Raw genomic sequence first — 14604 nt, 5'->3', positions numbered from 1 at the left:
GGGAGGGAATAAGTGTTTGGCTTGGCTTCTAATAAATGGATGGATTATTTTACTTGCCATGTTGATCCTGAGCATTTTGGGAGGGTGCCCATAACATGCTCTCAAAGTTCCAAAGGTGTGCACTGCCCCCCCCAAAACTATATACCTCTGAAAAAACAGTATGTATTTCAGTAAATACTGTTACTGAAATAACAGTAAGACATTGGTATCTGAAAGATCCAGGGCCTAAAGCAAAGGGTTTCTGAGTATTAGCCCCATTTAAGAGATCTCTAAGGTGATAACATCTGCCAATGTTCATGGACTCCGAGAGTCATGTTGGAGCCACAGTTTCGAACTAAGACAGGAGCTGCGTGCCAATGCAAAATGCGGTTGCTTCGGCTTTAGTGCCTCCACTGCGCGTTGCCCATATTTACTGCAAAGCATTACCAATCAAATATATATCTAAAAGGTTCACTACTTCATGTTGAATTACAATGTAATGCTACTTAAACTAACAGTTGTGATATTGAGGTCTAGTTATCTGTACTGCTTCAAGAGACATTTGAAAAGGAGAAGCTAATCCCATCTGAAAAATAGAGAAACGCACATGTATATCAGATCCATAGCCAAACACTGGCTAAGAAATGCACTTCTTGTCAAGAAAACTAAAGCTACAGCATTGCCCTGAGATGCCTGCATAAATTAAAAGGAAAAGGTTGCCAATTAACTCATTGTGCTTCCTAGCTGTGGGAGCATTTTTTCATACTTAAAATTGCTTCTCTGCATTGCTTAAGAATCCAGCAGGGTACTAGCCAAAGTAACATTACATTTGGCTTCATACAACATGCTAAGACAAAATGTGGTTTGTCTGCTTGTGGTTTATCATCTGATGTGTATCCAGCTAATGAGTTCTGTAAACAATGGTTTAGTGTGTTTTGTTAACACAGCCTATACTTTACATTTTTATGCAAATTGGAGGGGAAGGAGAGAAAAGAAAAACGGAGACGCAATTAACAAGCTGCTTTAATGTCTTTAAGGATTTTTAAAAAAAAGATAAGCTGCATTGTATGGAATGCTAAGAATTAATCAGATACACATTAAAAGCAGTTCTTAACAATTCAGAAATAGAAGTCAAATAGGCCAGCCTGGACAACTATTATCACTCTATATCTAATAAACACAGAATTACACAAAAGTAATGATGTGCCCAATTTCACATTAACATGTTTTTGTCTACGAACTCAGATATAGAACTGAATGTTTAAGATACTAAAACTGAGCTGATATGGACTTTGTTTTCACAGTCTTTATTCCTGTTTATGTTGCTTTTTTTGCTGCCTGATTAAAAAACTGGAGAAATACTCTATTTACATAAAATCCCAGCCCTCAACATTCATATGCACAAAAATTATACAAATTTTACAAACTGTTTTGGACATGAAATTATTTAGCAAACCTGCCTCAGCTGGAAAATGATATTTAAACTTTGGCTCTCTTCTCCCCTCAATTATTCCATCTTGAAATTCTAAGATTGAATAGTGAAAGCACTCTTTGCTGACACCTAATAACATAAAAATAATTGTGAAAACCAGTTTTTAGTAGCTGTCTCCAAGAGACAATGGAAAATTGGACAACAGTAATTCCATCTATCACCCGCTGAAATGCAAACAAAAATATTTTATGAAACAGCTGAATACTACCTCAGTATACTGTTGAAAGTTGTTAAAAAGGAGCATGGAGAATTTTGGGGAGTGGTGTGGTATAGTGTGATGAGCTGAGGGAGAAAAGGAAAATCAGGAAGTTTTTTCCTATTGTTTATGGAATACCTGCTGTCATGAACTCCTGCCTGGAACACTGAAGAGATGGAAGTTATTATTTTCACATTTACTTCACTCGTTTTGTTGCAATAGTGAAATTAACCAGGGTAAAATTGTGATTTGTCATAAAACTATGCCTCTGCCAGAGAGTGGTCAGACTTTTGGGTTAGTGGCGGTGGGAAGAATAGTAGCCAAGAAGATGTCTCCTCTTTAACAGGTGTAAAACACCACTACCACACAGAATTTCCATCTTTCCTCTACTTATGTCAGATTTCTGCAGCAATAAGAATGACCTGTAGGAAACATGAGAATAATAATAGATAAACCTAATGTTCTTTTCTCTCAAAATCAATTTATAAGATAAATATAGAGGGGTGGAAAGTTTAATAGTAATTTATTCTTAAATATGAGAATTATTTTGTCCAAGTATCAGTTTCTACAATAAAAAATTAAAATAAAACAGTAATTGAAATATGTGAAGAGCCACCTGAGAACAGCTTTGGCAACACTTCATCTTCTCTATGACATCTGATCAAGCTTCTATACTTTGCCTAATGTAAGAGACAGTTTTGTGTTTTATTAAAGTGTTTTCAGCTGTAGCATGTGGCATTTTGACTTGCTGCCCCTTGCCTACAGCTGTCAACATCTAACTTACATACGCTAAGCCAAACAAGGGCTGACTACTAACACACGACGGAATGTCGATGTCATCTTTTTCATTCATAAAATATAGTTAATACCTCTTGTACACAGCAGTTTATTAACCCAAGTAGCTTTCTAATTTAAGACTCCTCACTTCTGTCAGAGATTCCATTCCTCAGCCGGTTATGCCTTTCCAGAGAAAGCCGCTGAAGATCCTTCCTAATGTCTGGATAATCTTCTAGATCTTCATATAATGAATGAACAATGTCTAATTTCCTGTAGTTTCCTGGTTTCACTAAAGTGCGGACAACCTGGAGACATCTTTCTTTCAGAGTGAATACTGTAGAGAGAAGAGTGGCTTTTTAGTGCTTGGTTGAAGATACTCAAACACTTAATGTGAAGCAAGCTTAAATATAAAATATTCTTATTAGCTATCAAAACAAAAATCATGGTCCTCCATGATAAATTAGACTAACAGGAAATGTTACTAGGAAAAAAAGGGAAGTATACATGTAAGCTAACAACAGCAACAATTAACAAACAGCCTGAGAAACAGCATTTATCTACTTCCTCAATTTCAGTCCCTCCTTATTCAGCCGTATAATTTATGACTTATTTTGAATGTGAATATTGTAGGAAATACCTAAAACGTTTGGCAAATCAGATATTGAGATGATTATTTACAGAGCTTTACAATACTACAGAATCCCTTTGCAGGAATTTCCCCTGTGTGTGTTTTTTTTCATTCAGTGCCTTCGAGTCAGTAGTGACTCCTAGCAACTGCCTGGGCAAGTCCCTGCAGTTTTCTTGGTGAGGTTTTTTGGAAGTGGTTTACCATTACCTGTTTCCTAAGGCTGAGAGAGCACAACTGGCCCAAGGTCACCCAGCTGGCTTTGAGCCTAAGGTGGGACTAGAACTCCCGGTTTCTAGCCTGATGCTTTAATGACAACACCAAACTGGCTCTCCTAAATGTGATATAGCATATATTACAACAATTCACTAAAATACATGAACAAAGATTTGTTAAAAGAACGTTGTAATTCTACCACTTTCAGATTCCCACTTTCAGATTCTTGCCTGACAGCACTGTGACAGGAAATACCATCTGATCTGAAACAGAGCATTAGTGAATCAAATACTCTAAAGAAAAAGCATCTTCTTATTTCTCTAAGGGAACAGCATTTGGCCACAATTCCTGCACCATTTAAGTGCAGGAAACATCTTGTAAGGGTGTGACAACAACCTGAATAAAACATTCTGCATTCTGGTAATACCCTGTAAATAAACCCAGAGTTAGGGAGGACCTCAACGTATATGGTGTCAAAGTTATTAATTTGTTCTTATGCAGAAATGTGTAACTTGTAAAAATGTGAAACTTGTAAAAAAAGAAAATATGAATGTATGTGTACTTTTGTATGCAGACATTCCTGTGTTGTCAGCTGAGAACTTGACAGATCTGCAGTGAATTTTCAATAGACTGTAAGATGTAAGGAGAATGGCTCTGAAGATCATGTATTGAAGACTGAGGTAGTTGCATCTGAGAGAGAAAACAGACTGAACAATTGCAAGTTGTACACGAATGAATAACTAACTAATGGCCGGAGTGGGATGGAGGCAGTGCATCCATCCTCGCTCTCCTTGATCTCTCACCAGCTTTCGATACCATCGACCATGGTATCCTTTTGGGGTGGCTCAGGGAGTTGGGGGTGGGTGGCGTAGTTTTACGCTGGTTCACCTCCTTCCTCCAGGGCTGATCCCAGTCGGTGTTGATAGGGGAGGAGAGATCGGCCCCACGGCCCCTTCTTTGTGGGGTGCCGCAGGGATCAGTACTCTCCCCCCTCCTTTAACATCTACATGAAACTGCTGGGCAAGATCATCCGTCACCATGGGATGAGGTATCATCAGTATGCTGATGATACTCAATTGTGTATCTCCATCCCAGGTGAAGTAAGTGATGCCGTGACCACCCTCTCCGAGTGTCTGGCGGCTGTGGGGGCCTGGATGGGGAACAAGAGGCTTCAACGGAACTCTGGTAAGACCGAGTGGCTGTGGGTTAATGGTTCTTCTGTATCCGGGACATTAACATCTCTGGTTCTGGATGGGGTTGCACTGCCCCAGACAGACCCGGTGCATAACTTGGGGGTCCTCCTGGACTCACGGCTCCTGCTCAAAGAGCAGGTGGCAGCCATGGCCAGGAGAGCCTTTGTGCAGCTACGTGCTGTGCACCAGTTACGCCCCTTCCTGGACCGGGAGGCCCTTCGAACAGTCACTCATGCCCTTGTTATCTCTCAGATAGACTATTGCAATGCGCTCTACATGGGGCTACCCTTGAAAAGTATCCGGAAGCTTCAGCTGGTCCAGAACGCAGCTCCGCGAGCTGTTTTTGGTGCCCCCAGAAGGGCACATGTAACACCGCTGCTGCACGAGCTTCACTGGGTGCCAGTTTGCTTCTGGGTCCAATTCAAGGTGTTGGTTATTACCTTTAAAGCCCTACATGGCATGGGGCCAGGTTACCTGAGGGACTGCCTCTTCCCCATTACATCAGCCCGTCCCACCCGATTGTGCAGAGAGGGCATGCTGCGGACCCCGTCTGTAAGAGAACTCCATTTGGCAGGGTCCAGGAAGTGGGCCTTCTCTGCAGTAGCTCCCACCCTGTGGAACATGCTGCCCCCGGAGGTGAGATTGGCCCCATCGCTCCTGGCATTTTGGCGGAGTCTGAAGACCAGGTTCTGCTGCCTCGCTTGGGGCAGAGAGGGGAATAGATCTACATGGGGATGGCTGCTATAGACCACTCCTCCCACTCTTGGATTGTTTTAGATTCTTCGCCACCTGGATTCTTTATTTTTACCTTGATTTATATTATTTATTATTGTATTTTATTTGGTGTTTTTATGGTTATTGTTTTTAATTGATTGTTGTAAACCGCCCAGAGTTCCCCGACGGGAGATGGGCGGGGACAAATTAGATAGACAGATAAACAAACAAACAAACTAGAGCAAGTTGATGAATTTGTGTTGGTAGAATGTTTACTAAAGATGGAAACACAGATGGAGAAATTTTAAGATGTGCAAATGCTGGCAGTCAGGTAGTGGCTAGTATGTGATCTGTGGTAAGGAATGAATGTTTGCTGAAAGAAACAAAAAGGCTCTGTGTAAAAGGGTGGTTCTGGCCACTTTGTTATATGGAAGCGAAAGCTGGGTATGTCAGGAGAAACATAAAAGTAAGTTGAATGAAGCGGGAATGAGATACTTAAGAAGTGTATCTGGTAAAACAAGAAAAAATGGAGCCAAAAGTGAATGCTGAATGTTTAATGAATCCAAAGGAGTACATTGGGGTGGTTTTGTCAGAGAGAGTAAAGGAGACTGCAAAACAAACACATAAAGGAAGAATGAAAGAGATAACAGGGAAGGGAAGGCCAGCTGTGAGATTGGGTGCAGTTGATGTGATCTTCAAAAAGAGAGAGAGGTCAGGAGTTCAGAAAATTTCAGCTATACAGTATAAAACTATACTGTAATCTTATTATGGAATATCCACTGCTAACTTTACCTGGCAATGTAATATTTGCAAATAGGGGTTGTCCATTCACATTGCGAGTAGCTATGAATAGCTCTGTCTGGTTGACAAGCAGACTATCATCTGTCCCAGCATCTCTGAACAACCAAAGATGTTCTAGAAAAGAAAAACAAAGTATCTGCTAACAACTATCCAAGTCATATATATATTGAAGAGTCACACATTTTTGTAGACACACAAATTGCTGGAAGAGAATGTCAGTAAGTTACTGGGTTTAGCAAAATCCACAAGCACTTGCAAAGATGAAGCCTTCTATGGAATGGGAGGCAATTACCAGTATAATAAGAGTGTTGTCAGAACTGCAGTGAATGCAAAATAACTGTGGAGATGCAGTTAAATGTGTGTGTGTGTGTGTGTGTGTGTGTGCGCACCTTCGAGTCAGTCTTGACTCCTGGTGACTATCTAGACACGTCCCTGCAATTTTCTTGGTAGCATTTTCAGAAGTGGCTTGCCCTTGCTTCCTTCTTAGGGCTGAAAGAAAGCGACTAGCCCAAGGTCACCCAGCTGGCTTGGTGCCTAAGGCAGGGCCGTAACTGGGGGGGGGGGCGCAAGCGGGGCATGTGCCCCGAGCGCCGTGCTGGGGGGGCACCAAAATGAGCGGGGGAGGCACCTAAATGGGCGCGGAATCCATGTTTGCCCTGGGTGACACAGACCCTAGGTGCGGGCCTCACCTAAGGCAGGATTAGAACTCTCAGTCTCTTGGTTTCTAGCCTGGTGCTTTAACCACTACAGCAAATCGACTCTCCAGTTAATTTTTGATATATCAACAATCACATTGAAAGTGCTACTTTTTATGAAGTCATTGGGGTATAAAATGCCCTTTTTGGGAAATATGCTTATATGTAAAGGGCCAAGATACAGAGTTGTGAATCATAAAGTCTCTTATTCAAATTTTGTACCTACTATAAATTTATTGATACCACTTTGACGGCTGAAAGCGAAGAGGAACTGAGGAGCCTTATGATGAAGGTGAAAGAAGAAAGTGCAAAAGCTGGCTTGCAGCTAAACCTCAACAAAACCCACAAGATTATGGCAACTAGCTTGATTGATAACTGGCAAAAAGAGGGAGAAAATGTAGAGGCAGTGAAAGACTTTTTACTTCTAGGTGCGAAGATTACTGCAGATGCTGACTGCAGTCAGGAAAACAGAAGACGCTTAATCCTTGGGAGAAGAGCAATGACAAATCTCGATAAAATAGTTAAGAGCAGAGACATCACACTGACAACAAAGGTCCGCATAGTTAAAGCAATGGTGTTCCCCGTAGTAACATATGGCTGCGAGAACTGGACCATAAGGAAGGCTGAGTGAAGGAAGAGAGATGCTTTTGAACTGTGGTGTTGGAGGAAAATTCTGAGAGTGCCTTGGACTGCAAGAAGATCCAACCAGTCCATCCTCCAGGAAATCAAGCCAGACTGCTCACTTGAGGGAATGGTATTAAAGGCAAAAATGAAATACTTTGGGCACATAATGAGAAGACAGGACACCCTGGAGAAGATGCTGATGCTAGGGAGAGTGGAAGGCAAAAGGAAGAGGGGTCGACCAAGGGCAAGGTGGATGGATGACATTCTAGAGGTGACGGACTCGTCCCTGGGGGAGCTGGGGGTGTTGACGACCGACAGGAAGCTCTGGCATGGGCTGGTCCATGAAGTCACGAAGAGTTGGAAGCGACTGAACGAATAAACAACATAAATTTATTAGGTGGTTTTAGGCAAGTCACCCCCTGCCTTGAGAAATTATTTATCTTATAAATTATTGTAACAAATGTAAGGAGATACTGCATGCAAAGCTCCCTGTATAGCTGAAAGCACAATACCTGTATTGATTTCAGCCTGGATTTCTTTAACTGGCATCTTGCTTGACAAAATTCTTCCAAGTATTTTAGTTAGAACTAGTAGGAGAGTTAATTCTAATTCTTGATGTTGGGAGGGCCCACCACATATACACAGCAGTCCTGCAATAATTCTCATCATCCAAGCTTTTAAGCTCCTATAGAAAAACATATGTATTCTGGGCGGCTGCTCCTTGTGAGGAGATGGCAGGACAGTGGTTTTCTGTCCGTTCGAGTCCCAGAAGATGACAGGATCTTGCTAGCAACCCTGCAGAGCCTTTTACAGGACACTAAGTTCACAAACCTCACTTTCTAGTCACTTTCAGAAATTGCCTATTAACTATCTTAAAGCTATTAGAGACCTTCAGAACAAGTTTGAAAAGTCTTCATCGGGTAAGTTTATCTTCAACTCTGAACAAAAGAAAAATTAATTACAAGCTTAAGAACTTAAAGAATTTGAAATAAACAGCAAAAAGCTAAATAAGATTTTGATCTAAGAAAGTTATAAACAGATTGAAGGTCCAGATAAATCTAGAATATTGACTTTTACTATAAGATTTTGGAATTAACTATAAAAATAAACAACTTGTGGGAAACAGGTTTATTTTGGCTATCCTGCTTACTGCAAGTGATAACAAAAGATAAGTGATGATTTTAGAAACTGGACACTGGAGGGGACTAAACATTTTAAGAAGTAAAAAATAAATAAATATACACCTGATGTCAGTTAATACTGGGACTTACAAAATGAAAAGGAGATTTTTGAAGAATGGAGCCAGAAGTTAGTAACTATAATATCAACACTGTCAGTAATAATGTCTGCTTCTATGGATAGCCTATGTCTAAAAGATGTTAATGAAGGAATGATGGATGTGGAACAAATTTTATCTGGCAAGATAGAGAAAGTATCAAAGGTGGAACTACAACTGACAGGCCAAGATAATGATTTGGAAAAGGATGCTTTACTGGATATACAAAAGAAACTGGCTGAAGTTTTAAAAATTAAAAGGGAAATACAAATGTTAAACCAAGAGAATTACCTGGAAAATGTTTTCTTATTGGAGCTACAAAAGAGGCTTGTTAAAGCCTTGAAAAAATCTGTGTGATGGGATAAAGAAGAATTGAAATCAAATCCTATGACAGTATTTGACTGAATTAAAATTAAGACTGTTAGAAGTAAAAGGAATATAAAGTTGGTTTATTTGATCACGGTTAAAATAAGACCATTTTTTGGCAATGTTCTGGCAACCCTTTATGGACTTTTTGCTGACACCAGGATTGGAAAGTTGATGTTTTATAGATTTGCTTATAGATAAGGGATGGAATATGGGACAGAGAGATATCTGTTTAACTTTATAGGGGGTGAAGAGTTATTAAATTTGTTTATACTTCTTGTGATGAAGGTTGGAAATCCCTTTTTCTTTTCTTTTTATTATATTCTTTGTTTCCTGCACTATTTTTTCTTTCCATTCTATTTTCTTTCTCTAAGTTTAGTTTGTGTTAGTTTTTACTACTGTAATTAAAATTCTTAATGAGAATTTTATTAAAGAAAAAGTTATGGCCATTGCAGCACCCCTGCAGTGACGTGATCAAAATTCTGGCGGTTGGCAGCCTGCCCGCATTTATGACCACAGCATGTGCTTGAACTCCCCCTGCCTGCCTAACTCCCCCCCCCCAATCTCTGCCCTTTTGGCTGCTCTGCACTCCAGGGTGGAGGGCAACCAAAAGGGCAGAGATTGGGGGGGAGCTGAAGAGAGGCGAGTGCAGATGGGCAGGAGAAGCATGAGGTCCTCGCCTAACGACCAGAACCAGGGTTACTGGAATTGCCGTTGCTAAGCAGTGCAGTCATGTGATACTTTGCCTCAGAAATGCTTCACTTAGCTATGGAAATTCTGGTTTCAGTTAGGGTTGTTAAGAAAGAGCTACCTGTAGTTAGATAAAATTAGGCCAATCAGTAGAAACATATATGTCATTGCTTCTGAAGCTCTACTGCTGGTACCTAAAGAGTTGCCTACTGCCTCGGTATTTGGAGACCTTGTTGTGATGAACAAATGGTTAGAGGATCTTTGTTTTGTCCTTTGAAATATTTCCCACACTGAGACTTGTTTGGTAGCTAATTTGACCTTTTTCCAATAGTAACCCAAGGTTTATTTCTTTAATTTCCTAGATTTTTCCATTGATGAAAACATCTTAGTATTGCACATTACTTCTGTTTTTATTCTGTTTTAGTTATTATTTTTACTGTTTTTGATGCCTCAAATAGTCCTGGCAATTTTTACATTTACATTGAAATGCAAGGATATACATATACAGTTTTATAATAGAAATATTTTCCAGAATCAGTCCCTTGCAAAGAGATTTGTAGGGCTGTTTCTTGGGGTCAGAAATGTGCCATGACATTCTCAATTTACCCCCAGGCTGCTGCAAAGGCAGCTTCTGCTGCTCTTTTCTTACTCTGCATCTGTATTGTTTCCCAGCTTCTGCTGGTACAAATGGGGCTGTGCAGTCTGCCTGCTATGCTTCATTTGGTTGTAGGCCAATATCTTGGCTCCAGCTGGTCATTGTGTGCCTTCCTAGTTCACTGGTGGACCAGTGAAACCATGGACTTTTTTTTTAAAAGGTGAAATTGACAAGTGCCCCTCCAGCTTCTCCTTCTGGCCTGAGTGACAGGCCCAAGTGAACTGGAAGGAAGGTAACACTGAGGCCTTTTTCCACTGGCCCACCAGTAGATGCACCAGATGGAAGGTGTTAAGCATGAGCAGAAGTCTCCCAATGGGTTCATTCAAAAGGTTTATCAATAGAATCCTCATCCACTCAAAGACTGACCCAGGGAAAAGAAAGTGATTGGCATTTTCTTCACAGCACAGCAGGGAAAGATAAAGAATTGGGAAATTCACCAAGTCAGGGTGGTAGAAACCACTGTCAAGACATGCTTTGCATCATTGCAGACACTGAAGACCATAATTTTTCATCACAGAGGGAAGCATGTTAAAGCTGCAATGTGGGAGAGCCCACAGACTGAATTACACTACTCAGGCCTGCTCTTTTGCTGTCATTCCAATTCTTCATCTCCAGGAAATTCAGCCCTCTTTCTCACAGGCACCTCCCTCTGCCTCCTTACAATATCCTTTGCTTAAAACCTGCTGCTGCAGGTCTGCCTTTTCTCTACTACAGTACATGCTTAAATCTGCCAACGTCTTTCGTGGCCTTTTATGGAAGAGCATGACAGAACGTTCCTTTCAGATTCACAGCAGAAAGCTTCACCGACTGGATATAATCCGCCTTTCTAAGGATCCTGCCCTAAACAATAGATTGCATATTTTCAAGCATGGAGGGCGGGGAAGAAAAGGGATCATCCACACGTTGCTTCCTCACCCAGCCCTTCTACGTGGAGTCTCAAGTCACCGCAGGGCCAGCTGTTCAACTGAATGTTCCTGTTTTAAGGCTAACCGTGCAGTATCTCATGACTTCAGCATCACCCAACTGCTTTGTGCAACAGGTCTCGTGCAGAGGATGGAGCATCTACGGGTTTTAGCGTCCTCTCGTATGCTCCGAGAACTGAAGAACTTCCCTAACAAACATTTTGCAACGTTAACCCTTTGCAAGTTAAGGCAACCCCAGCGGCGGAAAGGCGGCGACCCGCATAACAAACCGCGCGCCGCGCCACGCCCGTTACGCCAACCGCAAAGCGCCTAAGCCGGCAGCGCCCCCTCCCCAAAGTACCCACCCAGGTAGCTGAGGATCCGACGGCCGGTCCCCGGGTTCAGAGTGGGATAGGGGCGCGGCTTCCCGTCGAAGTCCAGCCAGACGGGGCTCACCAGGCGGGGGGTGCGATTGCAGAAAATAACTTGGCAAGGCTGCCGCGTGTTTACCGAACACAGACGCCGAGCAGCCTCTTCCCGTTCCCGCTCCTCCTCCTCCTCCCCAGGTCTCTGTGGCATCCTGAGCGCCTCTGGCCCGAGCAAGCGGCACCGCCCGCGACCCAAATCTGGGGGAGACCTAGGCACGCAGGCGCCCCCGTACGCAAGCAGCCATTATTTTGCGGAGAAACCACCCCCGACGTTCTACGCATGCGCACCCTCAGCAGCCATTGTTTTGCGGAAATCCGGTTCCTTCGACGCAGAGGGTTTGTGAGCGCCTGCGCAGTTCGGGTTTTCTGGAGGAAGGGGGTGTAGGCTGACACCCTTTGGAATAAATCATACGTATATGTCTGTTCTGTAAGAATTGCTTGAAAGATACATTGTAAACCTCTAGTAAAATGGTCACTAGTAAGAGAAAAGCATTTGGCTGAGATTTGAAACAAACTGTAGAAAGCAATAGTCAAACAGCAGAGACATTAAAAAATAACCCACAACCCCAACACTAGCTTGTAAACCATCTTCAGTTGCAGATTAGTTCCAAGAAGCAGTGTTAATCTCCACTTTTTAAAGTGCCTTGAAAATTTACTGGCTGTTACTATTTTCTCCTTTGATGAAAAGAAACTCATTCATTGTAACTACATTGTTACCACCTTTATTATTTTTAAAATCCACCTCACAAAATGTTTTTAAGGTGGGTTACAAAATTACATAAAACATAACCTCCCCCCAGTAAAATAAAAAGAATAATCTTGCTGCCAGATACAGCAGTAATGACAGTGTTAAATGGAGCATAATCCCAAAATACAAAAATGAGAAATTTTGTGATTGCGCAGGTTGTGAAAGACAAGGGAATCTTCCATGTATATTCCAACACCTGAATTGTTTGCACCTATTTACCTGTATCATAGTAGTCTAGTGCTCATGATAGTTGTCCACATATATTTTGATAAAAAAAACCCTCCTCTTTCCACTCTGGGTCTAGAATATCCTCAAAATACCACAGGGAATCCATTGTCTAGATTGCATGGCAGGGTAAAATAGGTAGTTTTCTTTCTCTTTTTCAAACAAGGCCAAAGCTAGAATACAACTAACTGAACCGGATGGGCTTCAAAAGTAGCTTTCAGTACAGAATGGGCTTTTTCATGTAAGAGCTAATTGTAGAAAAGAGAGCCAGTGGTATCTTCTCTGCAGTCATTGTTGCTGCTGTTGAGAATCCCACTTCCACAGGAGAAATCTGTTGGGGTTTTAGGCCAATAGTAAATTCAACCACTCCTCTTTCTCTTTGGCCATCATCTTTCTCCCTTCTTTTATGCCTTGCACTGTCACTGTCCTTTCTGGTGGTTAAAAAAAACATTTCTCGAATAACCACTGCATGGGTTTTGTGACATAAAATTATGACAGTGTGAACTGGCCCAACAATGATATGTTGATTTAATACAGGTTAATAGTTGATAGCCACTGGAACGTGCAGCATTTACTTTATGATGGAGGAAGGAGGGCCATTTCTGCCGCCTTGAGCACCTGGAGGAAAGGTAGAATATAAATCCATTTTTTTTAAAGGAAAACTCTCGCTTCTTTCCAATTGAAATTTATCATGGGACTGAGGAGAGACCTAGTTCAGCTCTAAAAAGAGCTGAACAAAATAAGGCAGTTCCCAAGCTCTTTTTCTCCTAAGCTGTAAGTTCCACTTTTGAAACATTTTGTAATTCAAGAAAGGTCTTAACAGAAAATTTAATGTCAAGGAACCAAGTTGTGTCAGCAAACCTTCAGAAGTTTTACCTCAAGCCCACGTCAGAAAAAAAAATCTCCTTCCTTCTGCAATTTTGAGATGATCATTTACAAGGAAATTCTTAGTCTTGCTTACGCAGGCGGAAGCCTGTTTTATAAAACACTGAAGGCCGTACAATATTGAGGGCCACCTTTCCTTGCTTGGTGATGAACCATAATACTGTACTGAAATGCATTCAAGGCAACTTTCTAGCACATGCCTATAGTGTTGGACTCGGATGGGGGAGTGCCAGGTTCAAGCCCACTTTTAGCTATGGAAGTTCCCTAATTGACAATGGAGTAGTTTCAGATGCCAGAGACTGCTAGCCCAGCCTACCTCATAAGGTTGTTGTCTAGGGGGCAGAAGAAAAGGGATATAAATCTCATAAATATCTAAACATTCAGTAAGACTCAAGCTATTAGTACATATTAGCTCTTTAGGGATCAGCCCAAACGTGTAAAGTTAATTTTAGATCCCAAATGTATTTTCTTTGCTATCCGCCTCTAATAAATCGGTGCTACAACACTGCTTGAAAGACACAAAGCAGTTTCGTACTAGCATAAAACTGGGCTGGGTGACCTTGGGCCAGTCACTCTCTCTAAGTCCAACCCACCTCACAGGGTTGTTGTTGTGGGGAAAATAGGAGGAGGAAGGAGTATTAGGTATGTTTGCCACTTTGAGTTATTTATCAAAAAAAAATTAAGGCAGGATATAAACAAACAAATAAATCTTTTAGTCTCTTTAGAAGAAAGGAGATGGTACAAAATTTATACTAACTGTGTTTTCTATAGGAACTGCCAGATCTCTTTATAGTTTTCAAATAACAAAAGCAAAAAATTCCCTTAATAAATCAGGTCAAAGGACTAGGTTTAAAGTTACAGGTATTGGGCAGTTGAGATATCACTAAATAAAAAGTGCCCAATCACATCTGGTTTCAAAATTCTTCACTTACAAAATTGATGTTTAATTAAGAGAATTAGACTAATTATATGTACAGTATGTTGCAAAACATTTAATATGTAGTTACAATTTTGGTTACATTCCAAAAAGGTAAGTTCTTCAGTTTTAAAAGGTTGATCATTTGATAATGGGCAGAATAACAATCAAAACTGATCCTATGTCCGATTTTCTCAAAAA

At 41.2% G+C, this 14604-nt stretch overlaps 1 protein-coding gene across 1 annotated transcript; it reads right to left on the bottom strand.

The window, feature by feature from the left end:
- Nucleotides 1-985: 985 nt before the first annotated feature.
- On the bottom strand, nucleotides 986-11911 carry VHL (von Hippel-Lindau tumor suppressor). The gene is made up of 4 exons (XM_063291626.1): nucleotides 11567-11911; nucleotides 5985-6107; nucleotides 2593-2778; nucleotides 986-2089 (listed from the first exon to the last, which is right to left on the bottom strand). The coding sequence occupies exons 1-4, from the start codon at nucleotides 11778-11780 to the stop codon at nucleotides 2058-2060; spliced, it is 555 nt and encodes a 184-aa protein (XP_063147696.1). The 5' UTR covers nucleotides 11781-11911; the 3' UTR covers nucleotides 986-2057.
- Nucleotides 11912-14604: the final 2693 nt, after the last annotated feature.

This window comes from Candoia aspera, chromosome 2, assembly GCF_035149785.1.
Source record: "Candoia aspera isolate rCanAsp1 chromosome 2, rCanAsp1.hap2, whole genome shotgun sequence".
NCBI lineage: Eukaryota > Metazoa > Chordata > Lepidosauria > Squamata > Boidae > Candoia > Candoia aspera.
This window is presented reverse-complemented; position numbering and strand designations above follow the sequence as displayed.

Coding starts and splice junctions, on each gene's coding strand:
- VHL (XM_063291626.1), bottom strand. CDS start 11,780: ATGCCACAGAGACCTGGGGAGGAGGAGGAGGAGCGGGAACGGGAAGAG. Junction 6,108..11,566: donor TCGGATCCTCAGCTACCTGG/GTGGGTACTTTG, acceptor TTTCTTTTCTAG/AACATCTTTGGTTGTTCAGA. Junction 2,779..5,984: donor TGCAAATATTACATTGCCAG/GTAAAGTTAGCA, acceptor TTCTCTCTACAG/TATTCACTCTGAAAGAAAGA.